This window comes from Bubalus kerabau, chromosome 20 (assembly GCF_029407905.1).
Source record: "Bubalus kerabau isolate K-KA32 ecotype Philippines breed swamp buffalo chromosome 20, PCC_UOA_SB_1v2, whole genome shotgun sequence".
In the NCBI taxonomy this organism is placed as follows: Eukaryota; Metazoa; Chordata; class Mammalia; order Artiodactyla; family Bovidae; genus Bubalus; species Bubalus kerabau.
Window position 1 is genome coordinate 30918856 of NC_073643.1, and position 21559 is coordinate 30940414.

The following is a 21559-nucleotide window of genomic DNA, read 5'->3' on the forward strand; positions in this document are numbered from 1 at the left end:
TGATAATGAAGATCAGAAACTTCACCTGTGATCACCTCTCAGATAGGACACTTTTTAGTATGAACTGTGTGTAAACTTCCTACGCATATTTTTGCCTCTAATAGGTAAAATTTTTCTTGCCAAGAAGTAAAATGTCATATCTAAAGTTGATAATATGGAAAAGTTAGCAGGGATTTAGTTGTGGCTTCAGTGAAGGCCTATTACCTGAAAGAATTGTATTCGGGAAAATGTGTGTAAGCATCCAGGGTGTTGGTGGAGTAACATGTGAAGGTCTCGTGCAGGATCAATCCCAAGAGAAAATTATTGTTCAGTTGTGTCTGACTCTTTGCAACCCCATGGACTGCAGCATGCCAGGCTTCCCTGTCCCTTACTATCTCTGAGTTTTCTTAAACTCGTATCCATTGAGTTGATCTTGCCATCCAACCATCTTATCCTCTGTTGCCTCATTCTCCTCCTGCCCTTAATCTTTCCCGGCATCAGTCTTTTCCAGATAGTCAGTTCTTTGCATCAGGTGGCCAGAATATTGAGCATCAGCATCAGTCCTTACAGTGAATATTCAAAGTTGATTTTGTTTAAGTTTCACTGGTTTGATCTCATGCTGTCTAAGGGACTCTCAGGAGTCTTTTGGGAAGATGTCTTTGTTTTGCATTATACACCATGCCATGGAGGTTGATCTTTAAGACATGGAACACCTGTTTGTGCAGATATTTACTTGTTGCAGTTTTCCCCAGCATGGTTGATTGCACAGAAGTAAAAATATGGGAAAGTGTTTTAATAAGCATGCTATAATCTTGCAGACATCTACTCTCTAGAGGTTTTGCCAGAAATGTATTTCAAGTAAGTAATAGTCTTCAAGCCTTCTAACGTGATAGATCCTGCTGAGTTAACCACAAACTTTTTTGGTTAGGCTGCAGTTAGCCAAGCAGCACTTAGTTGTATAGGCAGTCTCATCCTGTCCTGTTACCAACCACATCTAGTAAGCTGAGGACCCTCCAACCTAGTTTGGATGCCATCTCTCAATTACGAACCAGGGTGCGTGTTTTGCGGACTGTTGAGAAAATGTGGAGAGTTAACAAGCAGGTGACTGGACTTCCCTGTATTTAATTTTCTTCCTCAAAGTAATGGTGTTGCTCTCACTGACCATGTTTTAACTATATGATTTAATGAGGTTTTCTTCACAGCATTTACAGCTGGTGATTTTTATCTTTCTGTTTTTGAAGAATATTCTCTGATACCCTTGTTTGTCAGTGTCAGTGCCAGAGTATGCAGGGAGGGTGTTTGGGTAAAGAATTCTGATTTGATCAGGCAACTTGAACTGCTGTATCTTTAGGCTACTCTACTCCACTTAAGCATGAACATGCATTTAAAAGGTGAATCTGCTAGTAAATAATGGAACCCCATTTGCTACAATATAGAAAAAGTGTTAGATGATCTATTGTCCTTTATTTGTACCGTTCGTGTAGCTGCATAAGGGTCGATTGGGACCTTTCTGAGTCTCTTGAGTGATAAAAGTGACCCATCTTCCCTTTGCCTCCCTGGAGATCTTGTCCTTTAAAGTTGCCAAGGTGCGTATGTCATCCTGGTTTTATGGGCCGTGGGGCATCCTCTGTTTACATTTGGTTCTGGAGATAAATGTTGAGGTGACTTCTCATCATGGATTCACAAATTGGCTGAATCATCCTTAATTTTTGCTATTTGTTGGTCTTAAGTTTGTCTCTTGGGCTAAAGTTGATTGGTTCCTCATTTCTCATATATAAGTTGTATTTAAGTTTGTGTTCTGAAGTGTCTGTATATTAATAGCTTAAAATATATACTTTAAAGTCTCTAAATCATGGCAAAAGTTTGAGTAATAATCACTATTAAAACCTGTGACACCAAAAATAAATGGCTTTGGCTTGAGCCAAGTAAGTTCAAACTTAGCTCGTTCTAAAAGTATAAATGAGACATGAGATGTTAATAAGTTGAATTTATAAAGTATTTTCTTATAGAAGCATTAAAGATGAAATTCACACTTTATTTCTACCTTTTTCAAAAATTACTACAAATGAGATACCTGTAGGTTCGATGGTCTTAGCATATTTCTCCTGATAGTAGTCAGTTTCTCGCTGACTTGAACAACAGTGTCACTAAAAAGTAAAGAAATCTAAAAGTATTTTCAGACTTTAAAAAAGTTGACATTGAAATGTAAACAGATAAGCTTAGTTCTTACAATGTGTGTTCAACTGGATATAAACGTTGAATTTGGGAAGCGTTATAAAGTAATGCTTCTTCTTTCCTATCGCTCCTATTGCTAATTATCACTCCATTATAAAGTCCTTTTTTATTCTTTGGTGTGTATCACCTATAAAGAGGACTAATAGTGAAGGGAAATGGAGAGTGCCTGCAAAGGCCTAAATATGGGATGTGACTCTAAACTTGCCCTGGCTTTTGTTTCTAAGCTATAAAATAAGAGGCTTACTTTTACTAGATCTCAGTAGTGCTTTGCAGCTCCAAATCCTTAAATTCATGGGTTCTAATTGTTTTTTACCTAGTTTTATTCTAAGTAAATAACATCATCTGAGATGCTCAGCAATTAAATTATTTGCAAATATTGTACAGTTGTGGATTAGCGTATCTTACTGCTTCCCCCGCCACCTCTAAGAAAAAACTGTAACACCATTGGAAATTTCTTGCCGTCTGTTAGCTTTTAGATAAGTGCAGAAGCCTCAGGTTGAGTTTCTATACATATACTCTGTATAGAACACATACACATTCTGTATGTGTTCTGAACAGATACACATTCTGTGTAAAGTCCTAGGATAACTAAATGCACAGAATTCTTAAACCCAACTGACTTTCTTAATGGTTCTGAAGAGAATTGAACTCTACTGCTCTAAGGCTTGCATTGGAGGTAGTGAATTACCTTCTCCCTCATGCACTCACAGTCATATTAGTTTATGTATACACACACACACACACACACACGTATTCCTATCTGCATCTTTGGGAGACTTGAGAAAATAATACGATCATTTTTTGTGTGCTCTGTGGTTCAAGTTGAGAAAAGCTGTGGACACTGATGTGGTGTAATCGATTCTCATGTGAATTTACAAATGCTCGACAAAAACCTGCAGCAGAGATGTTCTGTGTACTTAAGAAATCAGCACCTGGCATATGCTTTTAGTTTTCCAGGAACCCAAACACTCAGTGAACACCTACAGTCCTTTCTATCACTGGTGATCATGTGCTTTGGCTGCCCAGATTATTTGGAGTTCCCCACACTTAAAACTTGTTTGTCTCTCCCCTTGCATGTTTCCCCTCCTCGGAATGTTCCCTTTGTTCACTGGTTCATTGACTGAAAACTCCCTAGTCAGCTTCTGTTACTCATCTCCCGGTACAGAGTTAGTTTTCCCTCTTTTGTGCCCCAATACCTGGCCTTGTAACCATCTTTCACATTTGAAAAATAGTATTTTACAGCAGCATCTCACAACCCCATCCTTATCCATCCCCAGAGGGACTGTTAGACTTGTCAACACCTGATGTGTGTTGGTTGAATATGGAATAATCCATTTACACTCTTGTTCAGTGTAGATATGATAGGCATTTATAGTACGGTTTTGCAGCAGTGTATCTGGGTAGCAAACAGCAGAGTGTTTTGGTCCATGTGCATATAGAAATGCAGTCTTGGCTTTGTTAATACCACACTCAAATCACCTGAGCCCCATAACTGCTATTACCAGCTGACAAAAGCATAAAGACATTAAAAAACAGCTTAAGTGATGTAAAGGCTGCGTACGTCAAATACAGGTATGTTATTAGTGGCATAGAACAAGGCAGAAAGAACTTTTAAAAAATAAAATAGAGCTTCAAAGGAGGTACATACCCAGAAAACCTAAAATGAAATGGCTTATACTGTCACTTTGAGGCCTTCCCAGGTGGCTGAGTGGTAAAGAATCTGCCTGCCAATACAGGAGATGCAAGTTCAATCCCTGGGTTAGGAAGATCCCTGAAGGAGAATATGGCAACCCACTCCAGTATTCTTGCCTTGAGAATCCCATGGACAGAGGAGCCTGGTGGGCTACAGTCCACAGGGTTGCAAAGAGTAGGACCTTACTTAGCAATTATATATTATATAGATATTATATATATCTATATATATTACATAGATATATAGAACGGCTTTAAAAAGTCAGTACCATTCTTGGGCCTCTCATAGTTTTCTCATTTGTGAAACTGTTGTTTTGAGAGAATTGTTTGAGGCTGTATGAGCAAGTGTGTTGAAAGTGAGAAAGCAACAAAATAGAAGTGTGAAATATTAGTGAAACCGGAACAGATTCTGAAGTTTGAATTGTTGAGAAGTTTCTAGAATTGTCACCTCTTTTCTTAAAGAGGTTAATACATAAGGCCTTGCATATAGTGAATGTTCAATAAATATTTCTTGAGTCAAGCAAACAAGTGAGGCTTGGGGATATAATGAACAAAAATGACACCGTGGCTTGGATTGGAGTGCAAAAAGAGTGGTCCAGGCCAAAGAATCTTCCAGAGCATGTCTAGAAGTGCCAGTGCTACCTGGCAATGAATTGTCATGGTAAGAACTTAGATCTGGCTTCTAGGGCATGAGGGAACTCATGCTGACACTTTGAGGGAGCTGCTGCTGCTGCTAAGTCCCTTTAGTCGTGTCCGACTCTCTGCGACCCCATGGACGGCAGCCCACCAGGCTCCCCCGTCCCTGGGATTCTCCGGGCAAGAACACTGGAGTGGGTTGCCATTGCCTTCTCCAATGCATGAAAGTGAAAATGAAGTCGTTCAGTTGTATCCATCTCTGCGTGATCCATGCCCTGCAGCCTACCAGGCTCCTCCGTCCATGGGATTTTCCAGGCAAGAGTACTGGAGTGGGGTGCCTTTGCCCTCTCCTGCTTTGCGGGAGGGAGTGGTGTAATCAGTGACAGCGAATGAACTTTGACACTCCTTGTGATAAACTGAAGACAGGACAATACTAGAGGCCTGAAGGTTTGTAGAAAAAATAGCTCAGGTGAGCTGTACTTTGATCCACAGTGGGAGGTGGAATAATAACCATTTATTGAGGGACCATTATATGCTACCCAGGCATATACTTTTTTATCTTCACAGAAGCCATGGGGACACCTAGTATTACTGCCGTTTTAAAGATGAAGATAGACATAACCCATCCGGAACATACGGAGTCAGTATGATGTATTGACTCCAGTTGCAGAGGAAGGTGTTACATAACAGGGAAAAGTGGGAGTGGGTGAAAATTCCTGTTTGTTTGTTGTTATACTGAACATTGTCTTACTGTGAAGAAGGATCTTTAACCACTTTGGAAATTCATACTACCAGTTCATTTGATAATGGTGGGGTAATGTATTGTAAAGATCCTGAATTGGGGTAGGAAAAATAACAAATACACACATTGGAAAGTAAAACTAAGAGCTCTGTCCAGTAACTAACTTGCCACTTGAGTAACCTAAGTATATATTAACCACCCAAAGGAGAAATGAAAGTAAAATTTTAATCAGTGAAGTATTTGATGGTGTCCACTGTGTGTTTTATTCTGCAGAGCCCCTACCTAGAACAGATGATGTTTTCCTCGCTGATGTCTTCACACTTCTTTACTTTACATAGATCTTAGAGGTTTATACGCAGCAATCCACTTCATTTAAGCTTTCTATTTCTTCATGCAAACCGCCTTTCTAATTGCATTTCTTTCTGAAGTGCTTCTATCAGCTGGTCACCTTCCTTCCCTCAGTCACCCCAGAGATTTGGATCAGGTAGATTCCTGTTGTATTGAGGTGCAGCTATTCTATAGGGAGTCATATGATTTATTGCAGCTTACTGCTAGTACCCTTTTGCCTGTTTATTCACCAGTTTACTGAATGAGATCTGCCTGCTTGCAGGAGATGTGGTGGGCTTGCGGGTTAAGAGTCAGATATGACTTAGCGACTAAACAGCAAAATGCAGTGTTTAGCTTGCTTAAGATATTTTATCTTGTTTTTTTTACTTTATATGTTGTGAATATTTTTATTTATATATCTAGACCATAATCTCCAAAAGGGAACTGTAATATCTTCCACTTGTTTGCATTGAATCCAATGTGAGCAGACTCATTAAAAAAAAAAAAAAAGTTGTAATAAGGAACAAACTTCGTCATTCTAGTTTTGTGTGTGTTTTAAGCTACACCAATTGGATGAAATAATAAAGGCAAAGGAAATTTGCCTATTAAATTGCTGAGTTTATAGAAACAACTTTTAAGTACCACATGAAAAGCACTTATTTGTAAAAGATGCCTGATGTGTTATAAAATAATTTTGACTTTTTTCTGCCAGTTCTAAGATTTATATTAAGTTAAAATTTTAAACACAAAGACATACTGTTGCCTTAATGGTGCTGATGATGGAATAGAACACATTTCCAAGAATGCAGCTGTTGTAAAAGAAGGACTTCTACTGGATGGCATTTTCAAGTCATTTCATTTTTTCAAAGTGTAATTTTCAGGAAGAAAATAAGAATATGCACGAAAATTGTTGTTTATTATGTCATCAAAATGTGGAATGGGATATTCTTGTTAATAAATTTAAAGGAAAAAAAACATTTTATGTATGTTTGCAGCTTAGAAGTTTATAGAGGTGAGAGGCATTTGGTGAGCAGACATTGTTTTTTATTTCATTAATTCCTTCAAGACTCCTCAAGACACGTGATGTTAGGCTGACAGTTCATGTGCTCCATCTTTCAGGCACTCTGCCCAGGGTCCAGCCTGTCGCTAAGAGAAGTAAAGACATTAAGGATCCCAGTAATCCACTGTCTCATCAATCTGTGTATTCTGATCAGTGGAACTGGGAGAAATTGTGGGCATTAAGGGCTACAGACAGTGAAAGGTACTTCTGCCATTGAGGTGAGACTCTTTAAATGGAAATGACTTCAAATAATGGTGCCAAGATGGTGTCGTTTACAGTTGGCCCGGGTTCATCTTAGAATGGAAAGTTCTTGGAGAGAGCTAATTTTTCTCATTGTGTCACCTGTAATTGTTCTTAGAATGGCTTCACTTTTAAAATAGAGAAAGTGAAAATTGCATTGCATTTTTTGAGATAATTGTCACCAAATTCTGATTTTTTTCATACGTAAAACTGCCTGCTTGAAATCTTGATGCATTAGTGCATCAACCTCACACCTCTGGAGAGATGCACAGAGAATCCACAGTTGCCAGAGAAATCTAAAATTACTCTGAAGTTGCATTTGATTTTGAATTATTAAAAACATTACCATTGTATATAACCAGGATTGAGGGATAGAATCCTATTATTACAGATAATATCGACTAGCAGTTTTCTTATATAACAAGCGTAAGCTATAGTTAAAGTCTCTCTGCTTAAACTCAGGCAATTTTAATAGCTTAAGAGTTGACCTACATTACTTTGTATTTGAGTTCCTAAGACTGTTCCATGCTTGCAGCTTCAGGAGCAGTTTTGAGTGCCCTTCTTTCTTCCCATTCTTGGTGTTCTGCTGTCTGATATTCTCTGTTGATTTCTCAGAGCTTTTTGCTGTAGATGGCAAGTAGACACAAATCCAGTGCTTTCCTTTCCCCTGTTGTTTTTTTTTTTTTTTCTTTTTGGAGGTTGGGGGGAAGCTTTTCTCTTGAACAGAAGTCACCCTTCTAGTTTTGTCTGACATTTATAGATTTTACTCCTTTCCCACAATCAAGAGTTTTGACTCGTATTCAAGACTGAACTTACTTTTAGAGTGGTTCTTATTACTCTAGTTCAGCACCTCACTCCATCTCCACCTCATTTTTTATACCAGCTTGCTTGTTTGAAAAGGATCTGAAAAGAATGAGTGTGGTTCCTGGGACTCAGGTACTCAGATCTATGTTTGGGGACCCCAGCAATTGGGTTAAATCTAGGAGGAATTAGGGGGCAATGTCTAGCAGTTAAGGAAGGGCTATGAGAAACATGGGGCTATTTCTGAGAAGCTTGTTAGGAGAGTTTATTCCTAAAATGGCTCTTCATGTAGACTTCACATTAGAGTCTCCTGGGGAGCATGGTTCCTTTGCCTAGATGGGCTCCATCTCAGACCCATTGAGTCAGTGTCTCTGTTGGTGGGATTGGAGCCTCATTATGCTTTCTAGGCTGCCTTGTTGATTTTAATGTGCAGTCGATATTGACAGTTTCTGATCTAGGGTAAACGTAGTAGTTGGCAATCAGTGATATGAATCTGGTAGGATTGTCTACCAAAGCTATTCCTCCTTTAGCAGTTTGTGTCTTTTAATACTTCAGCATATTCCTGTTGTTGAACTCAACTTTTCGTTAAACTAGTGAATTTTACTTTTCTATAAAATAGTATGTAGTAGACAGTACAGAGGACTTAGAGTAGTTGAGTACCTGCTCCCTTAATAATAGTGGAGATCTGGCTCCCTGCCTGGCCTTCTGGTCTCATCTGATGCCCAGTCTGCAAATCTGCCACCTTGGTCTTCCTTTAGTATGTCCTAACAACGTACTATTATCCTTCTGACTATAGGGTCGTTTCGCCTGTTTTCCCTACCTGAGACTGCCTCTGTTTGACTCCTCCCCCACCACCCATCTCTGGTTAACTCCATCAGCCTACCCCAAAGCCACTTTTTTGAATATGCTCTCCATGTTCCTGTGCTTTCTCAGTTGTAATTTTCTATGCATGTGTGTGGTTATTTGCTACTTTGATTCCCTGTTTAGACCTAGCTGTTTAAGAACAGGGATCAACCTGTTTTTACCCACTATTGGTTGTGTCTAGCATCTAGCACAGGGCTTGAAACACTGTGTGCATTGAATGAGTGAATTAAAGTGGCAGTGTAACTGGACACAAATTCCGTAGTCTTGTGTGTGTCTATAGAACCAAATAAATAGGACAGCTGATAGGAACTCAGAGACTTCTGAGGCTGGAGATACTGAGTAGCATATAGGTTTTATCTTAAAGCTTTCAGGAGTGCTGTTTTGAGGATTTTGGAGCCCCATTTGAGCTCTGCACGTTTGCTCTGGTTTGGAAGGGAGAGAAATTGTGCTAGGTATTTGTCTTCCATGGGCTTTGCAGGATGGATGATTAAGAGTCAATAGGGAAAAATAGTGGTTTATAAACAGTGATTATTTCTAGAGGAATTGTTATTCAGTGGTAGCAGAACTTATGGATACAGATTAAGCTTTTTTGGGTGCTTTTGTTTTCTTTTAAGGAAATGGGGATAATTCACACCTTGGGTTTAGAATTGGCAGGCACACCAATTGTTTATTAAGCCACCTGTTTATTAATAGCAGAGGAGTCTGAGGATACATGTCTAATATTTAGGAATGTATTTTCACATATCTGTGAGTGTTAATTTCAGAATATTTACATGAGTTTTATAAGGAAGGCACTGTTACGGAATAAGAAGAGCAAGACCACTATACCCAGGAGTTAGACAGTAAATAACAGTTAAACCTTTGGTAGATCACTGAGTATCTACATTTCATTTTTGTCATCTGTAAAATAGAAGAAATTGAACTAAATATTTTCTAACTGGGAAGAACTGAGAGAACATTGTTACCTACAGCTCTTTTTTTGGTCTGAATTTACCCTACCTTACAGCTTAAATGAAAACAAAATGAAAGATAATCATAGATGCACGTCCCTTAATTCCTGCTTTTAATTGTCCAGGGAATAAAATGTATGGTGATTCATCAGTGTTATTTGCTAATGACCAACCTTGCAGGAAGCCTGAGGCTTAAGCTCACTGGAAAGCATTAGCAAAGCCGCAGTATTCATGACAGTAGAATGAAGACCTTTCTGGGATCTTGGTAGCCAGCTCTTCTGAAAAATTTCCAGGCAAAAATCACCCTCCATGGCTTAGGTAGAGCTTTAGGGGGTCAGTTTAGAACTTGTACGCTTACTGAGGTGGGCTTTTCAAGTAACAGAACATGAGACTTTACCCATAGATGCCTCTGCTTGCCCACCCTGCAAGGGGATGGTTGACCTGGTCTAAGTGCCTACGTTGTTGTCACGTTTCAGGACTTACCTCTGTATATGGCCGCTCGTATCTGGGCCCTCATCACAAAATTCCTCCTCCAGCTTATTTTGTTCAGCTCCCCCCCCCCAAATCTCCCCTCCCCCAAATTACTGATAATAATGTAAACAGTCTGTTTGTCCCTAAATTCTCTTCTTAAGGGTCCAGTGGCCCTAAGTGAAGACTGTTGCCCTTTGGTTTTTAAAAGTATGAGGAAGCCATGGGAAACTCAGCCAGAATTTGAATTTCAGGTGATTAGAGTGACAACATCAGTGCCGTATATTCTTTTTCCTAGTCCTAATTTTCCGCTTTGGTCTTTCATTATATATTTTATATATATATAATCTCTGATTAAGAAAATTTATCATCCACTTCCTTCTTTGTGGTATACAATGGAAGTAGAATAAAGGTTCGATTTTTAAAGAAATTTTTAAGTTTTCTTACAACATTGAATTTCTCTAAAGTACTTAGTATTTTTTAGTTTTTTAAGAATTTTACTTCAGTATGGACTCCAGATACATACACAGCTTTATGTTAAGTATATCTAAAGTATTAAAAGACTTTAAACAGTATTCATATCATTCTTGGATTGAAACTGAATCCTTACCTGTCACCAGATGTCAGAGATAGACAATGGAGTCTTTCCTAAAAGCTTTCAGCCACTAAACAGGAAAACTGTTAACCAAGGGAATGCAAGATTATGTATAATTTCACAGTGAGTAGCCAGCTATCTGTTTGTGGCAGATGTAGCTTGATCCTGTTGTTTTTCCTGTGGGGGTTTTCAGGGTCATTGGCGCACCAGACTGATTTCAAGTGCTGTCAGTGATATTTCCACTTAAGGGAGGACATTTACCAAGAAACCTTTATTGGGGGGAAAAGATTTCTAATGAGAAAATTAATGGCTCTCTAATTTTAGAGACAGAGACAAAACATTGTCTTAAGGCAAATTAAGCAATGAGACTGGCATTCCCTTTAGATAACATTTCACTGACTTTTTAGAGACTTTTCCTAATAAAAGAGCATAAGCAAATTGTGCATTTTTCAAACCTTAATTTCTTTCCATTGTCCTGCAACACTCCCCTTTTAACTATAAGGACACCTGCTTACCACCTAATAACAGTTAAGTGGACACAATGAGATTATTTTAGGCTTTTTCATATATGTTTTAAATATGAGTCATGAGTATCTGAAGAGTTGACATGAGGTCAGAGCTGAGTTACTTACATTAATTACTGAATAAGATTCACTTCTGGCTTCCTTGAATTAACCATTATTCCCTCTAGAGTAGATCTGATGAGACTGTATAATCTTAAAGGTTTTGTAGAAAATAGATGTATTTTAACGTGAAAACATGCATTCTCTTAACTAGACATTTTTCTTTTAAACTTATTGTCTATTTGGGAACTGTAGGAGGTGTGTGTCCATGTGTGAACTATTGATATCTATTGCTGTGTAACAAGTTATCCTCCAAATAGCAACTTAAAACAAATGTTATCTCACAGCTTTTTCAGTTTTATTGAGATACAATTGACTTATGTATAAACACACACAAATAGCACTGTATATAAGTTTAAGGTGTATAGCATGACTTGACTTAAATATATTGTGAAATGATAAGTACAGTAATTTTTGTTAGCATCCGTCATCTCAGATACCCAAAAAAAGGGAAAAAAATATTTTTTCTTATGAGAATTTAAGAAGGCTCACTCTCAGCTTTTCAGATTACCAACAGGAGTGTTAACTACAGTCATCATGGTGTGTGCTACATCCTCAGTGCTTACTTAACTTTATTACTGGAAGTTTGTGCCTTTTCACCGCCCTTATCCAATTCTCACACCTTTAAAAAGGCTTAGGAATCTGAGAGTGGCTTAGCTGGGTGATTCTGGCTCAGGGTCGCTAATGAGATTGTATCAAGATGTTGGATGGGGCTGCAGTCATCTGAAGGCTTGACTGGGGCCAGAGGATCTGCTTTTCTGGATGACTTCTTGTGTGGCTTCGCTGAACACCTGTCGGTTGGCAAGGCAGGAGGTCTTAGCTGCTCATCACATGAACCTCTTCTTAAGGCCTTGTAAGCATCCTCAGTAAATGACTGCTGGCTTCTTTCAGTGGCCCCAGAGAGCAGGGAGGATGCTGCAGGCCCCTCCTATTCTCGGCTCAGAGCACCTGAGTCCCATTCTGTCCGTTAGATGCCTGTTAGGACGTGAAGGGACAGAAGGAAGGTATGGCAGTAGGTATCTTTTGGTGGAATTAGGAGCACTAGTTTATTTGGGTGGTATATTTGTGTCTGGGTTTTGTTGGTGTCATGGTATGTGTTTGAAGAGTCTGTGCTTTTGAGGAGTGTGTGGTTTTCTATGAAGTGGATTTGGGAGATTGTTCAAGGGGTGTGAGTGGACATGAATATGTGTCTGTCTGAAGGGGTATGTGCTGGTATATGTGAAGTGAGATTGAGGTAAGGTAACAGTGGGATACTGTTTTTATCAGGAAGGAAGACTGATTGATTGGTGGGATAAGGTAGACTCTTCACTCTCTCAGGTGGGGTGAGATTTCATTTGGAGGCCTCCAAGAGGCATTTCTCCTTTTGGACGCTGCCTTTGCTGTGAACTGGAAATATTTTGTCACACAAACACACACACACACACACACACACGTTGATAGGCCCTTGGACAGCAGGGAGATCAAAGCAGTGAATCCTTAAGGAAATCAACCCTGAACATTCATTGGAAGAACTGATGATGTAGCTGAAGCTCTAATACTTCAGCCACCTGATGTGAAGAGCCAACTCATTGGAAAAGACCCTGATGCTGGGAAAGAAAGATTGAGGGCAAGAGGAGAAGGGGGCGACAGGATGAGATGCTTGGATGTCCTCACCGACTCAGTAGTCATAGGTTTGAGCAAACTCTGGGAGATGGTGAAGGACAGGGAAGCCTGGCGTGCTGCAGACCATGGGGTCACAGAGTCAGACACAACTTAGCGACTGAACAACAGCAAAAACATGTATTTAATATGGATGTCCTTTGTACAAGCCTGTTGAATTTGTCTCACCCAAGCTACCCATTTTCACCTATTTCCATCACCAAGGATCTGTTCGAAGTATCACCAAACTCTTATATTAACATTTTCAGATTGGGCCTAGTGGATTCGGTTATGAGAGAGATTAAATAAGTCGAAACATATTCCAAAGCATTTCTATTTTGAGAGAACTTTAAAATGCAGATTTTGAGTTCAGGGCTATTTGCCCATGGTGTCACAGGAGAAAAGAAACAGAACATCCTGTAATACTAGACGATTGGCGATTTTTGTTAGTCTTCAAGCTAACGGTTTATAGAGGCTTAGATTTCAAAAGAGAATAAGTAAAAACTATTCTTACATCACAAAATACTTGCAGTTTATTAGTTAGGGAAATTAATAGGCAAGCAGAAACTCAAGAATAGACAAGCAAGTTTGAACTTAAACTCTGTTAATTCTTCTCTAATAAAAGGTAATGAAGGGACCAAAGTGGAAAGGTAAAGATGGAATGATTCTGGGATATGGGTGTTCTGTCGCACCCTAATGGTAATAATGTTGGTGACTATATAGAAAAAAGGTAGGATGGCATTTGTGTTCAGTCATTTTCAGTCATTTTCCTTTAGCTAAGTGTTTGGATACTGTTCAAGGACTGTCTTAAATAAGTATTTGCGGTTTTCACAGTTGATAAAGAGAAGAATTGGACAGCTTCAATGATACCATCCTGAGATTTTGTAAGTCCCAGATGAAATCTTAGCCCGTCATCCCTGTAGTTCTTGTTTGTTTTTATATAAACTAGTGTTTGTTGTACCTGTCTTAACTATGGGATCTACAAATCTTTTGAAGTTAAACCCTGACATTTACTTGTGGGCACTTTTTTCTGAGTAGATAAATAGTTACCATATTTGCAAAAGTTTGCAAGAAGGACCCACACCCACCCAGGTTAAGAACTGCTGAAGAATTTACTTGCAACATGCATAGTGTTTTTATCTCTGTTTCCTCAGCACTTAGCACAGTGACTAAGTATGTCCTAGGGATATGAGTCTGGTATTTTTCTGCGAAAATTTATTGCTGTAGATGTCCCGTAATTCCCTCTACTAACGCATGTTTTGCTTCCTTTTTCTTCTTGGGCCCCAGAACTTCAGAATAAAATGCAGAGCATCTTAAGGAGAGCAGTTCTCTTGGATCATCTTGAGAATTTTTATTTTTTTAAAGTCCCTAGGTAGAGAAATGGCACCACTCCCTAGAGCTTTAGGGGGTAGGTATTAATCAAAGTTAACTGTTTCAGGTCAAGTGGGTATAGAGAGGAGGAAATCCAAGCAGACCTCGAAATGAGAATAGTAAGTGTATATAGGGCTTCCATGGTGGCTCAGTGGTAAAGAACCCGCCTGCCAATGCAGGGCATCGCTTCGATCCCTGATCTGGAAAGGTCCCGCATGCCTCGGGGCCACTAAGCCTGTGCTCTAGAACCCATGCTCCGCACGCAAGAGAAGCCACCACAATAAGCCTGCACACCGCAGCTAGAGAAAAGTGTGCGCGACAACAAAGATCCGGCACAGCCAAAAATAAATAAACGTTTTTTAAAACGGTATTTAAAAATTAATTCCGTTTTTAAAATCCAGTTTTGTTTTTAAGCACTGTGTGTTTTTATTGCAGTGGTAGCAACTCAAGTGCTGAGTGATCCAAAGGAGTAAATCAAATCATACACTGTTTTGCCTGTTCTGATATGCCACATTCCCGTATTTTAAACTTCCTGACATATACTAAAATGGTTGACATTTTACTTGGTGTTCGCAAGTAGAGGTGTGAAAATTTACCTTTGACATCTGGTAAGAAAACATGACATCAGTTGGGGCTTGGAGTAGATGAATAAGAGTTTCAGTTATGCACTGACCCTTCTCTTAAAAACTCTGAAAATTTTTTTAAGAGTCTTGGTTAGGCACTTACCTGGTAGTTTATTGTGTGGAGAGGCAAATTAAAGCCAGATTCTTGTGACAATGACTAGTTTTCTCTAAGCATACTGCTCCTCTGTAAAATAAAGAAAATTTTTCATTATTATTAAAAAGCAATTACTTTGAAACTAAGCAGAGTAGCAGCCAGTGTACACCAGCCCCCTTTGCAGGTGTTCCCCTGTCTCTGTCTGCATTCCTGGATAATCATGCACCCACAGTAAGATTACCCTGCAAATTGTCATATGTAAAGTGTATAAACTCATTACCATATCGGTTACTAACTTGGACTTTTATCACAGACACAGCACTTTGAAGAGTTAATTTCTATCACTAGAGAAAAAGGACAACAGTGCAACACAACTTGTTTCAGAATAACAATACCACCCCTACTCCCTTCTCCTGAAGAAGAAAAAAGCACCCGTCCTCATACTTTAATTGACTTGAGTGGAGACGGATGGATGGAACACAAGGAGAACACACCGTATGAAAGTTAGAGACTCAGTGAATATTTGGTAGGAAATATTTGGTAGGAAAACCAAAGAAGCTTCTATGGTCAAGTAAACGTGGGATCATTGGACAAAAACAGTGCTATGCAGATCCAGTATAGACGTTTTCTTGAACGTTTACCATCTGTTGCGAACCTTGAAGGGGGTATTATGACATACTCTCTGTGGATGACTTGGCTTCTCACAGCTGAAAAACGGAGCGGAAGGCACTGCCGGGGCTGTGCCTCCCCACCGCGATGGAGCCTCTCGCTCTCCTTACTGTTCCTTCTATTTCAGGCATGCTCATATTTTTCTTAACTCGATGGGAGAGTTTTAGTTTTGCCAAAACATAGTCAACAAATTGTTAATCATATTTTTCAGTAGTGGAAAAGGTTAAATGAAGCTGATTCTGTTAAAAGTACACCAAGCAAGATAAATTGGGAGTTAATGAATATTACCTAAGAGTCATGCAGTTGTAAAACTTCTGAATTGAATTTGCTCATTCTTCAGGAGTCATTTGTGGGGTAGGAAACACCTCTTCTCTGTTGAAGATATTAATGGTTAGTCCTCATGTCCTTACAGATAGCCCTGCCAGTCAAGAATAGATTTCCTAGCTTCTGTTCGAAGGGAAAGGGTTTGGTCTTGATTTATTGTGTTCGTTGTTCTCAGGAGATGTTTCCTACTTATAGAGTGAATATGACTATTGATGAGTTTGTGTCTTCCTGAAGTTTTCCTTTCCAGGTCTCCTGAATGGCAGGCAGATTCTTTACTGACTGAGCCACTTGAAAATTGCTGAAGTTTTCCTTACTAGATTTTGAGTTTGGCGAGATTGTGTGGCTGTGGCTTACTTGTTAAGAACAGTTAGGTATGGGAGGCAGTTTTAAATAAATTTTTTGTGATTGATGAATTTGATGCAGTAATAACTCATGTAAAAAAACAAATTCCTTTTAAAGACATTTGGACAAGACCCTGAATTAGTGGTTAAAAATTGAATGCATTGTAATCTGCTTCTAAAAGAATTGTGTTCTCAAGTCTGGGCATGTTATTTTAAGAGCATTCCAGTTTCTCAGAATGAGGCCTGGTTTTGGGTGTGGGTGCTCTTATTTTAACGGGATGAGTGGACAGCTGTTAGGGCAACAGAGATGGCAGAAGTACAGGATATGGTCATCGATTTATATACTGTGTAAACGCTGTATGGGGACTGTATAGGACCAGAGCAGCTCTGTGCACTTCTCCAAGGAATTTCGGTGTAATAGCAACCTAAAGTAACCAGAAGATAAATTGTTTTCCATGTAATGTTTAATAATACTAGTAATTCAAAATACAATTTTTAAAAACCTTAAAAAAGAGAAAATTATTTGGCTAATTGACTCGACTCACCAGTGGTGCTCAATACATGTAGTGTGGCAGTTAAGACTTGTCTTTTTTTCCTTACTGAATGATTATTTATGTAGTATCAACCCTCTGAGGCATATATTGGTATGAAACTTAGGAAAGCATTTTTCTGTTTTTACTAAACCAGTTTTAAAAACTTGGATTTGCTTAAGACTGTGCATATAAAAGTGTGTGTGTGAAAGTGAAAACCAAAATAGTTCTGCTCTTCTACACCCAAATGTAGGTTTTGCTGGTTCTAACATTTTATCTCATCTGTATTGAGACGGATGTAGGACCTGTATTTTTCTCTCTGTTAAGTGGTTGGGAAAACTGAGGCTGAAGGCTGTGGTTCTTAAAGATCGTTCTGCGAATTGGTAAGACAACTGGGGATAAAATGCCATTTTCTTATCATCTATGACTCTTCACTAGACCAGTTACATTCAGATTAAGAAATATAGCAAGCAGATTACCTGTATAAATATTTTTATCCTGTGAAATCTTACTGTCTGATCCCACATCCATTATTCCAGTTCACTGAAACCCTTAGATTTCCATTCTGTCACCCAAAGTGGTAGATCTCCCTCCAGCTGTCCTTTCTAGGCTGGCCACCTGTCTGCTGTGTCCACATCTAATCAGTTGATTTTTACAGACCTTTATATAGTACATACACTCTTACTCGTCTGGGTCAACTGGGTAACTTTTAAGAATTAGTTGATAGTAGTTTCTTGAAAAGCTGCTTGGCTCAGAGTCAAAATGCTTTTTATTCCATTACTCTACACCTAAATTAGACAAGTCATTGTCTTTTATTTTCTTCTTTCGGAGTCCAATACCTCAATTAAGGTAGGCAGCCCACCAGCCTTCTGGTTTATTTATAACTTTTTTCAGTGGACACAACTTAAACACAGAATTCTGTAATGACATCAGCCTCCCCGCCCATCACTCAGTTTCTGCAGTTACCATATTGACAAGCTTCTTGATCTTCACAAACACTGCAAAAGTTATTGTTTCTGGTAAGCCATCACCTGCATTTGTGTAAATGTGCATCCTGGACAAAAAGTTGGCTCAGCGTCATTAGTCATGGGGAATTGCAAGTTAAAGCCACATTGCCATGCTAATATACGTGCACTAGAATGACTCAAAGAGACTGAGGGTAGCAAGCGCTCTGGAGGATGGGGAGCAGTTGGAAAATCCTGCAGTCACTTTTGAGAAAGAGTTTGGCAGTTTCTTACAAAGTTAAATATATATTGTACTTGCCATGGATTTTTTTTTTGCCAAGAGAAATGAAAACATGTCCACACAAAGACTTGTAGATGAATGTTCATAGCAGCTTGATTCATGAGAGCTAAAAGCTGCAGATAGCCCAGCTGTCCATCAGTAGGAGCCTCGGTAAACAAAACACACAGCAACAGGGATGACTCTCAGAAAATGCTGTCCTCACTGAAAGTAGCCATATAAAACAGCAGCTTTATGCCCTGTAGTTCTGTTTTATGTGAAACTCCAGAAAAGACTCATTGAATCCACAGTGCAGGGGAACAGAGGGCCTCCCTCGCAACTCCGCTGGTGAAGAAGGCACCTGTAATGCAGGAGAACCCCGTGCGATTCCTGGGTCAGGAAACAGCTTGGTGGTCTCCTGGAGCTGGGAGTGGAGATTGTCTGCGAAAGGACACTGAAGAACCTTGATCAGGAGTGGTGATTTCACCGCTGTATGCATTTGTCGAAACAAACTATACTCTTAAAACAACGTGTGTTTTGTTGTATGTAAATTACACCTCCTTCTTCAGATTTGTTCTAGGCAGAGATTGTCCAAGTCAGCAGACCTCAGCACTGGTTCCTCTTTCTGGCTCCCCCAACCCTTCCCTTTTTTGGATGTTTGGATGGCAGGTGAATAGGCACCTGTAAGTAAACAGAAAGGAATTTGGGAAGCCCCACTTTCTTTAGTGCCTTTAGAGCTGTGGAGACGGCAGGGTAATGTCTGAAGGAACAGTGTCTTTGTTGCTTTCTTCCACCACAGGCTGTTTATTCTTTGGAACATGCTCTCAGCCTCGGGTCTTGTACCTTTATTCCTGTGCAGAAGACCTCCAGTTTCTTCCAGAGTCTGAAATCTTTTCCCTTTCCCTCTGCAGAATGCCAGAAAAATATATTGTGTGTTTTTAGAGGACACTTTTGTCTGACCACAATGTGGGAGACCTAGGTTCAATCCCAGGGTCGGGAAGATCCTCTGGAGAAGGCAATGGTAACCCACTCCAGTACTCTTGCCTGGAAAATCCCATGGACGGAGGACCCTGGTAGGCTACAGTCCACGGGGTTGCAAAGAGTTGGACATGACTGAGCAACTAAACTTTTGTCTGACTAAGTGGAATTGTATTATCATTCCACCTGGAATTTTTACCACTGGCTACAAAATGTTTGATGATTAAGTATGTTTTTAGAACACAAAAGTTTTCTGTTAATAGAAGCATTAGATTAATGATTACATTCTGAGAAAATGTACTCCTTATGATATCCAGAGCTCTGATTTGCTTAGATATCACCCAACTTCTGTTAGTGGTTATGCTGTGTGGAATATATCCCTGATTGGGATAAGATGTAATGATATATCACTTTGAATGTCGGACACTTGTTTTATTCCTTCTCTAACTGGACTATAAGGATTTTCTTTGAGTATAGCACTTAGAAATATAAAATAGTCCAAGGAACATTTGATCCTAAAAACTTCTATACTTTTGGGCTTGAAAAAAGGGTGGGAACCTATCAAAAGAACTCAGCCTGAAGAAAGAGCTCCTGATGACCAAAGCTGGGACAATTTGCACAACAAAATAAATAACGATAGAATTGGGTTTTAACCTCTAGTATATGAGAAATAGCCATAAATTCATACTGATAAAAAAATTAAATAAATGAATTCAAAGAGACAGCTCTCACGTACAGAAAAATTGCAGTTAATAAATGTAGAAGACCAAATCACCGTGGGGCCAAAACAATAGCAATATTTGCAGAATCCATGTTGGAATGCTCAAGTTAATGGGTGAAAGTTTGTGGAGAAATGGCATATTGTTACATATATAGTTTCAAGATAACTCTTAAAGTCTTTTATTTAATCAGTAATAACTTTAAAGTGAAGAAACCTGACAGACATCACCTTATGCACCTCATCATGGTTAACATCAGTGGGGATAAGACATGGAAACTCAGGAACTCCTTGCTGTGATGCAGTCAACAGAATGCACATCTTTGCTCTGATATTGTCAGAGTGTATATTGTCATCATGATCATGAGATAAACCCAGATTGAGGGCGATTTCTCCACAATAAGTGACTAATACTCACAGAAGTGTCCAGGCCATCAAAGACACTGAGGAACTGTCAGATAGGATAGGAGATAGGAGGAGGCTAAACAAGAGGAAAAACAAACTCTGCTGTGGATGCCTAGATGGAAATTTGTTGGTGATAAGAATATTTGTGGGGAAACTGGTGCAACTTTTCAAAAAAAGTGTCCTGTTCAGTTAACAGAATTGTACCAGTGACTAGTTTTCTTGTTCTAATAATTATACTGTGTTTATATAAGATGTTAACATTAGGCGAAGCTGAGTGAGGGGTATTTGGGAACTCTGTACCATTTTTGAAACTCTGAAAATTAAAATGAAACATTGAAAATTTCATTTCAGACTTCAAAAAAGACCTTGCAAATCTCCATTGTACCTCTGCAAATGAGTTAATCAAATTTTCAGCAAATCTTTGTTTGATGAAAGTGCACTTGCAGCAATTTAGTTGAAGAAGAAAAAAGTCCCTTTCAAATGAAGGCATTTTCAAAGTTATTTTTGGCACACACAGAATCCTTACCTTGTTGGAAACTTATTACCGGCATGCAAATTGGCTTACTTTGATGCCAAAGGCAGATGCTTTGGAGTGGAATATCAACTTGAAAAGTGCCTGTACCAGAATGATGCAGATACATGCGTGTATACAGTATATCATCATCCCAGTTTAAGTATCCGTTTTTATAAGCTGAGGATTTAGATAAATCTGTGTAATTGAAGAGCTTGCTGGTACTGTGAGAATCTCACTTGGGTCTGCATTACTCACTCTGGTGATAATGTAGTTTCTCTTAAGGTTAAGTAAGCAGACTTACTAAATGTGCCATTCTTTGAGAAGTTAGTTGTTGCTACTTACAGGTCTTTTTTACTTTGATAGAGAAACAGGAAACCAAGGGCATTCCTGAAGGAATTAGACTTGACTTCCTAAGAATTTTGTCCTAATTCCCTAGCCCTTGATATTTAAAAATACAGGCAATGTAATACAGAATGTCAGAGTGTGCTTTTTTCATATCTGTAGTATGGTTGTGACTCTAGGGTGGGATATGTTGAAGTAGTTGGGATATTTGAGGTTAAGAGGAAAGATGAAGGGTTAGGGGGCACATGTGATCTAGTGAAGGATTAGAAGAGAATCACATCACTTCGTATGGAAGGGGGCATCCCTGAAGTGCCCTTCAGGCCGAATCAGAGACCTGTTTCCGGTCTTTTGTAGCAGTTTTCAGTACTACTGACCACTTCATGAAATCTTTCTCCTGCTCTTTTTAGTGGTTATACCATTCTCCTTTGTTTTCCTCAGTTTTACTGGCTCCAGTTGAGTTCCCTTTCTTAAGGTTCTTTGGGTGGGCCGTGTAGGTTAGTGGAAAGAACAGAAATAAACTTGGAGTAAACTGCTCCAGCCTATTTGCTGTTGGACCTTTGGGCTTTGGTTCCACCAAAA

General features: G+C 39.2%; 1 protein-coding gene across 2 annotated transcripts in view; it reads left to right on the plus strand.

Moving 5' to 3' along the window:
- RYBP (RING1 and YY1 binding protein) overlaps nt 1-21559 on the plus strand; it is a 73861-nt gene that overhangs the window by 33285 nt on the left and 19017 nt on the right. The window contains exon 1 of one of the 2 annotated variants that reach the window (XM_055558303.1): nt 12078-12216. The exons of the other annotated variant lie outside the window; for it this stretch is intronic. Within the exon in view, the coding sequence (XP_055414278.1) occupies nt 12083-12216 (134 nt within the window). The 5' untranslated portion in view covers nt 12078-12082. Of the gene's footprint in view, nt 1-12077; nt 12217-21559 lie in introns of those variants that run through there. 2 annotated transcript variants of the gene reach the window in all.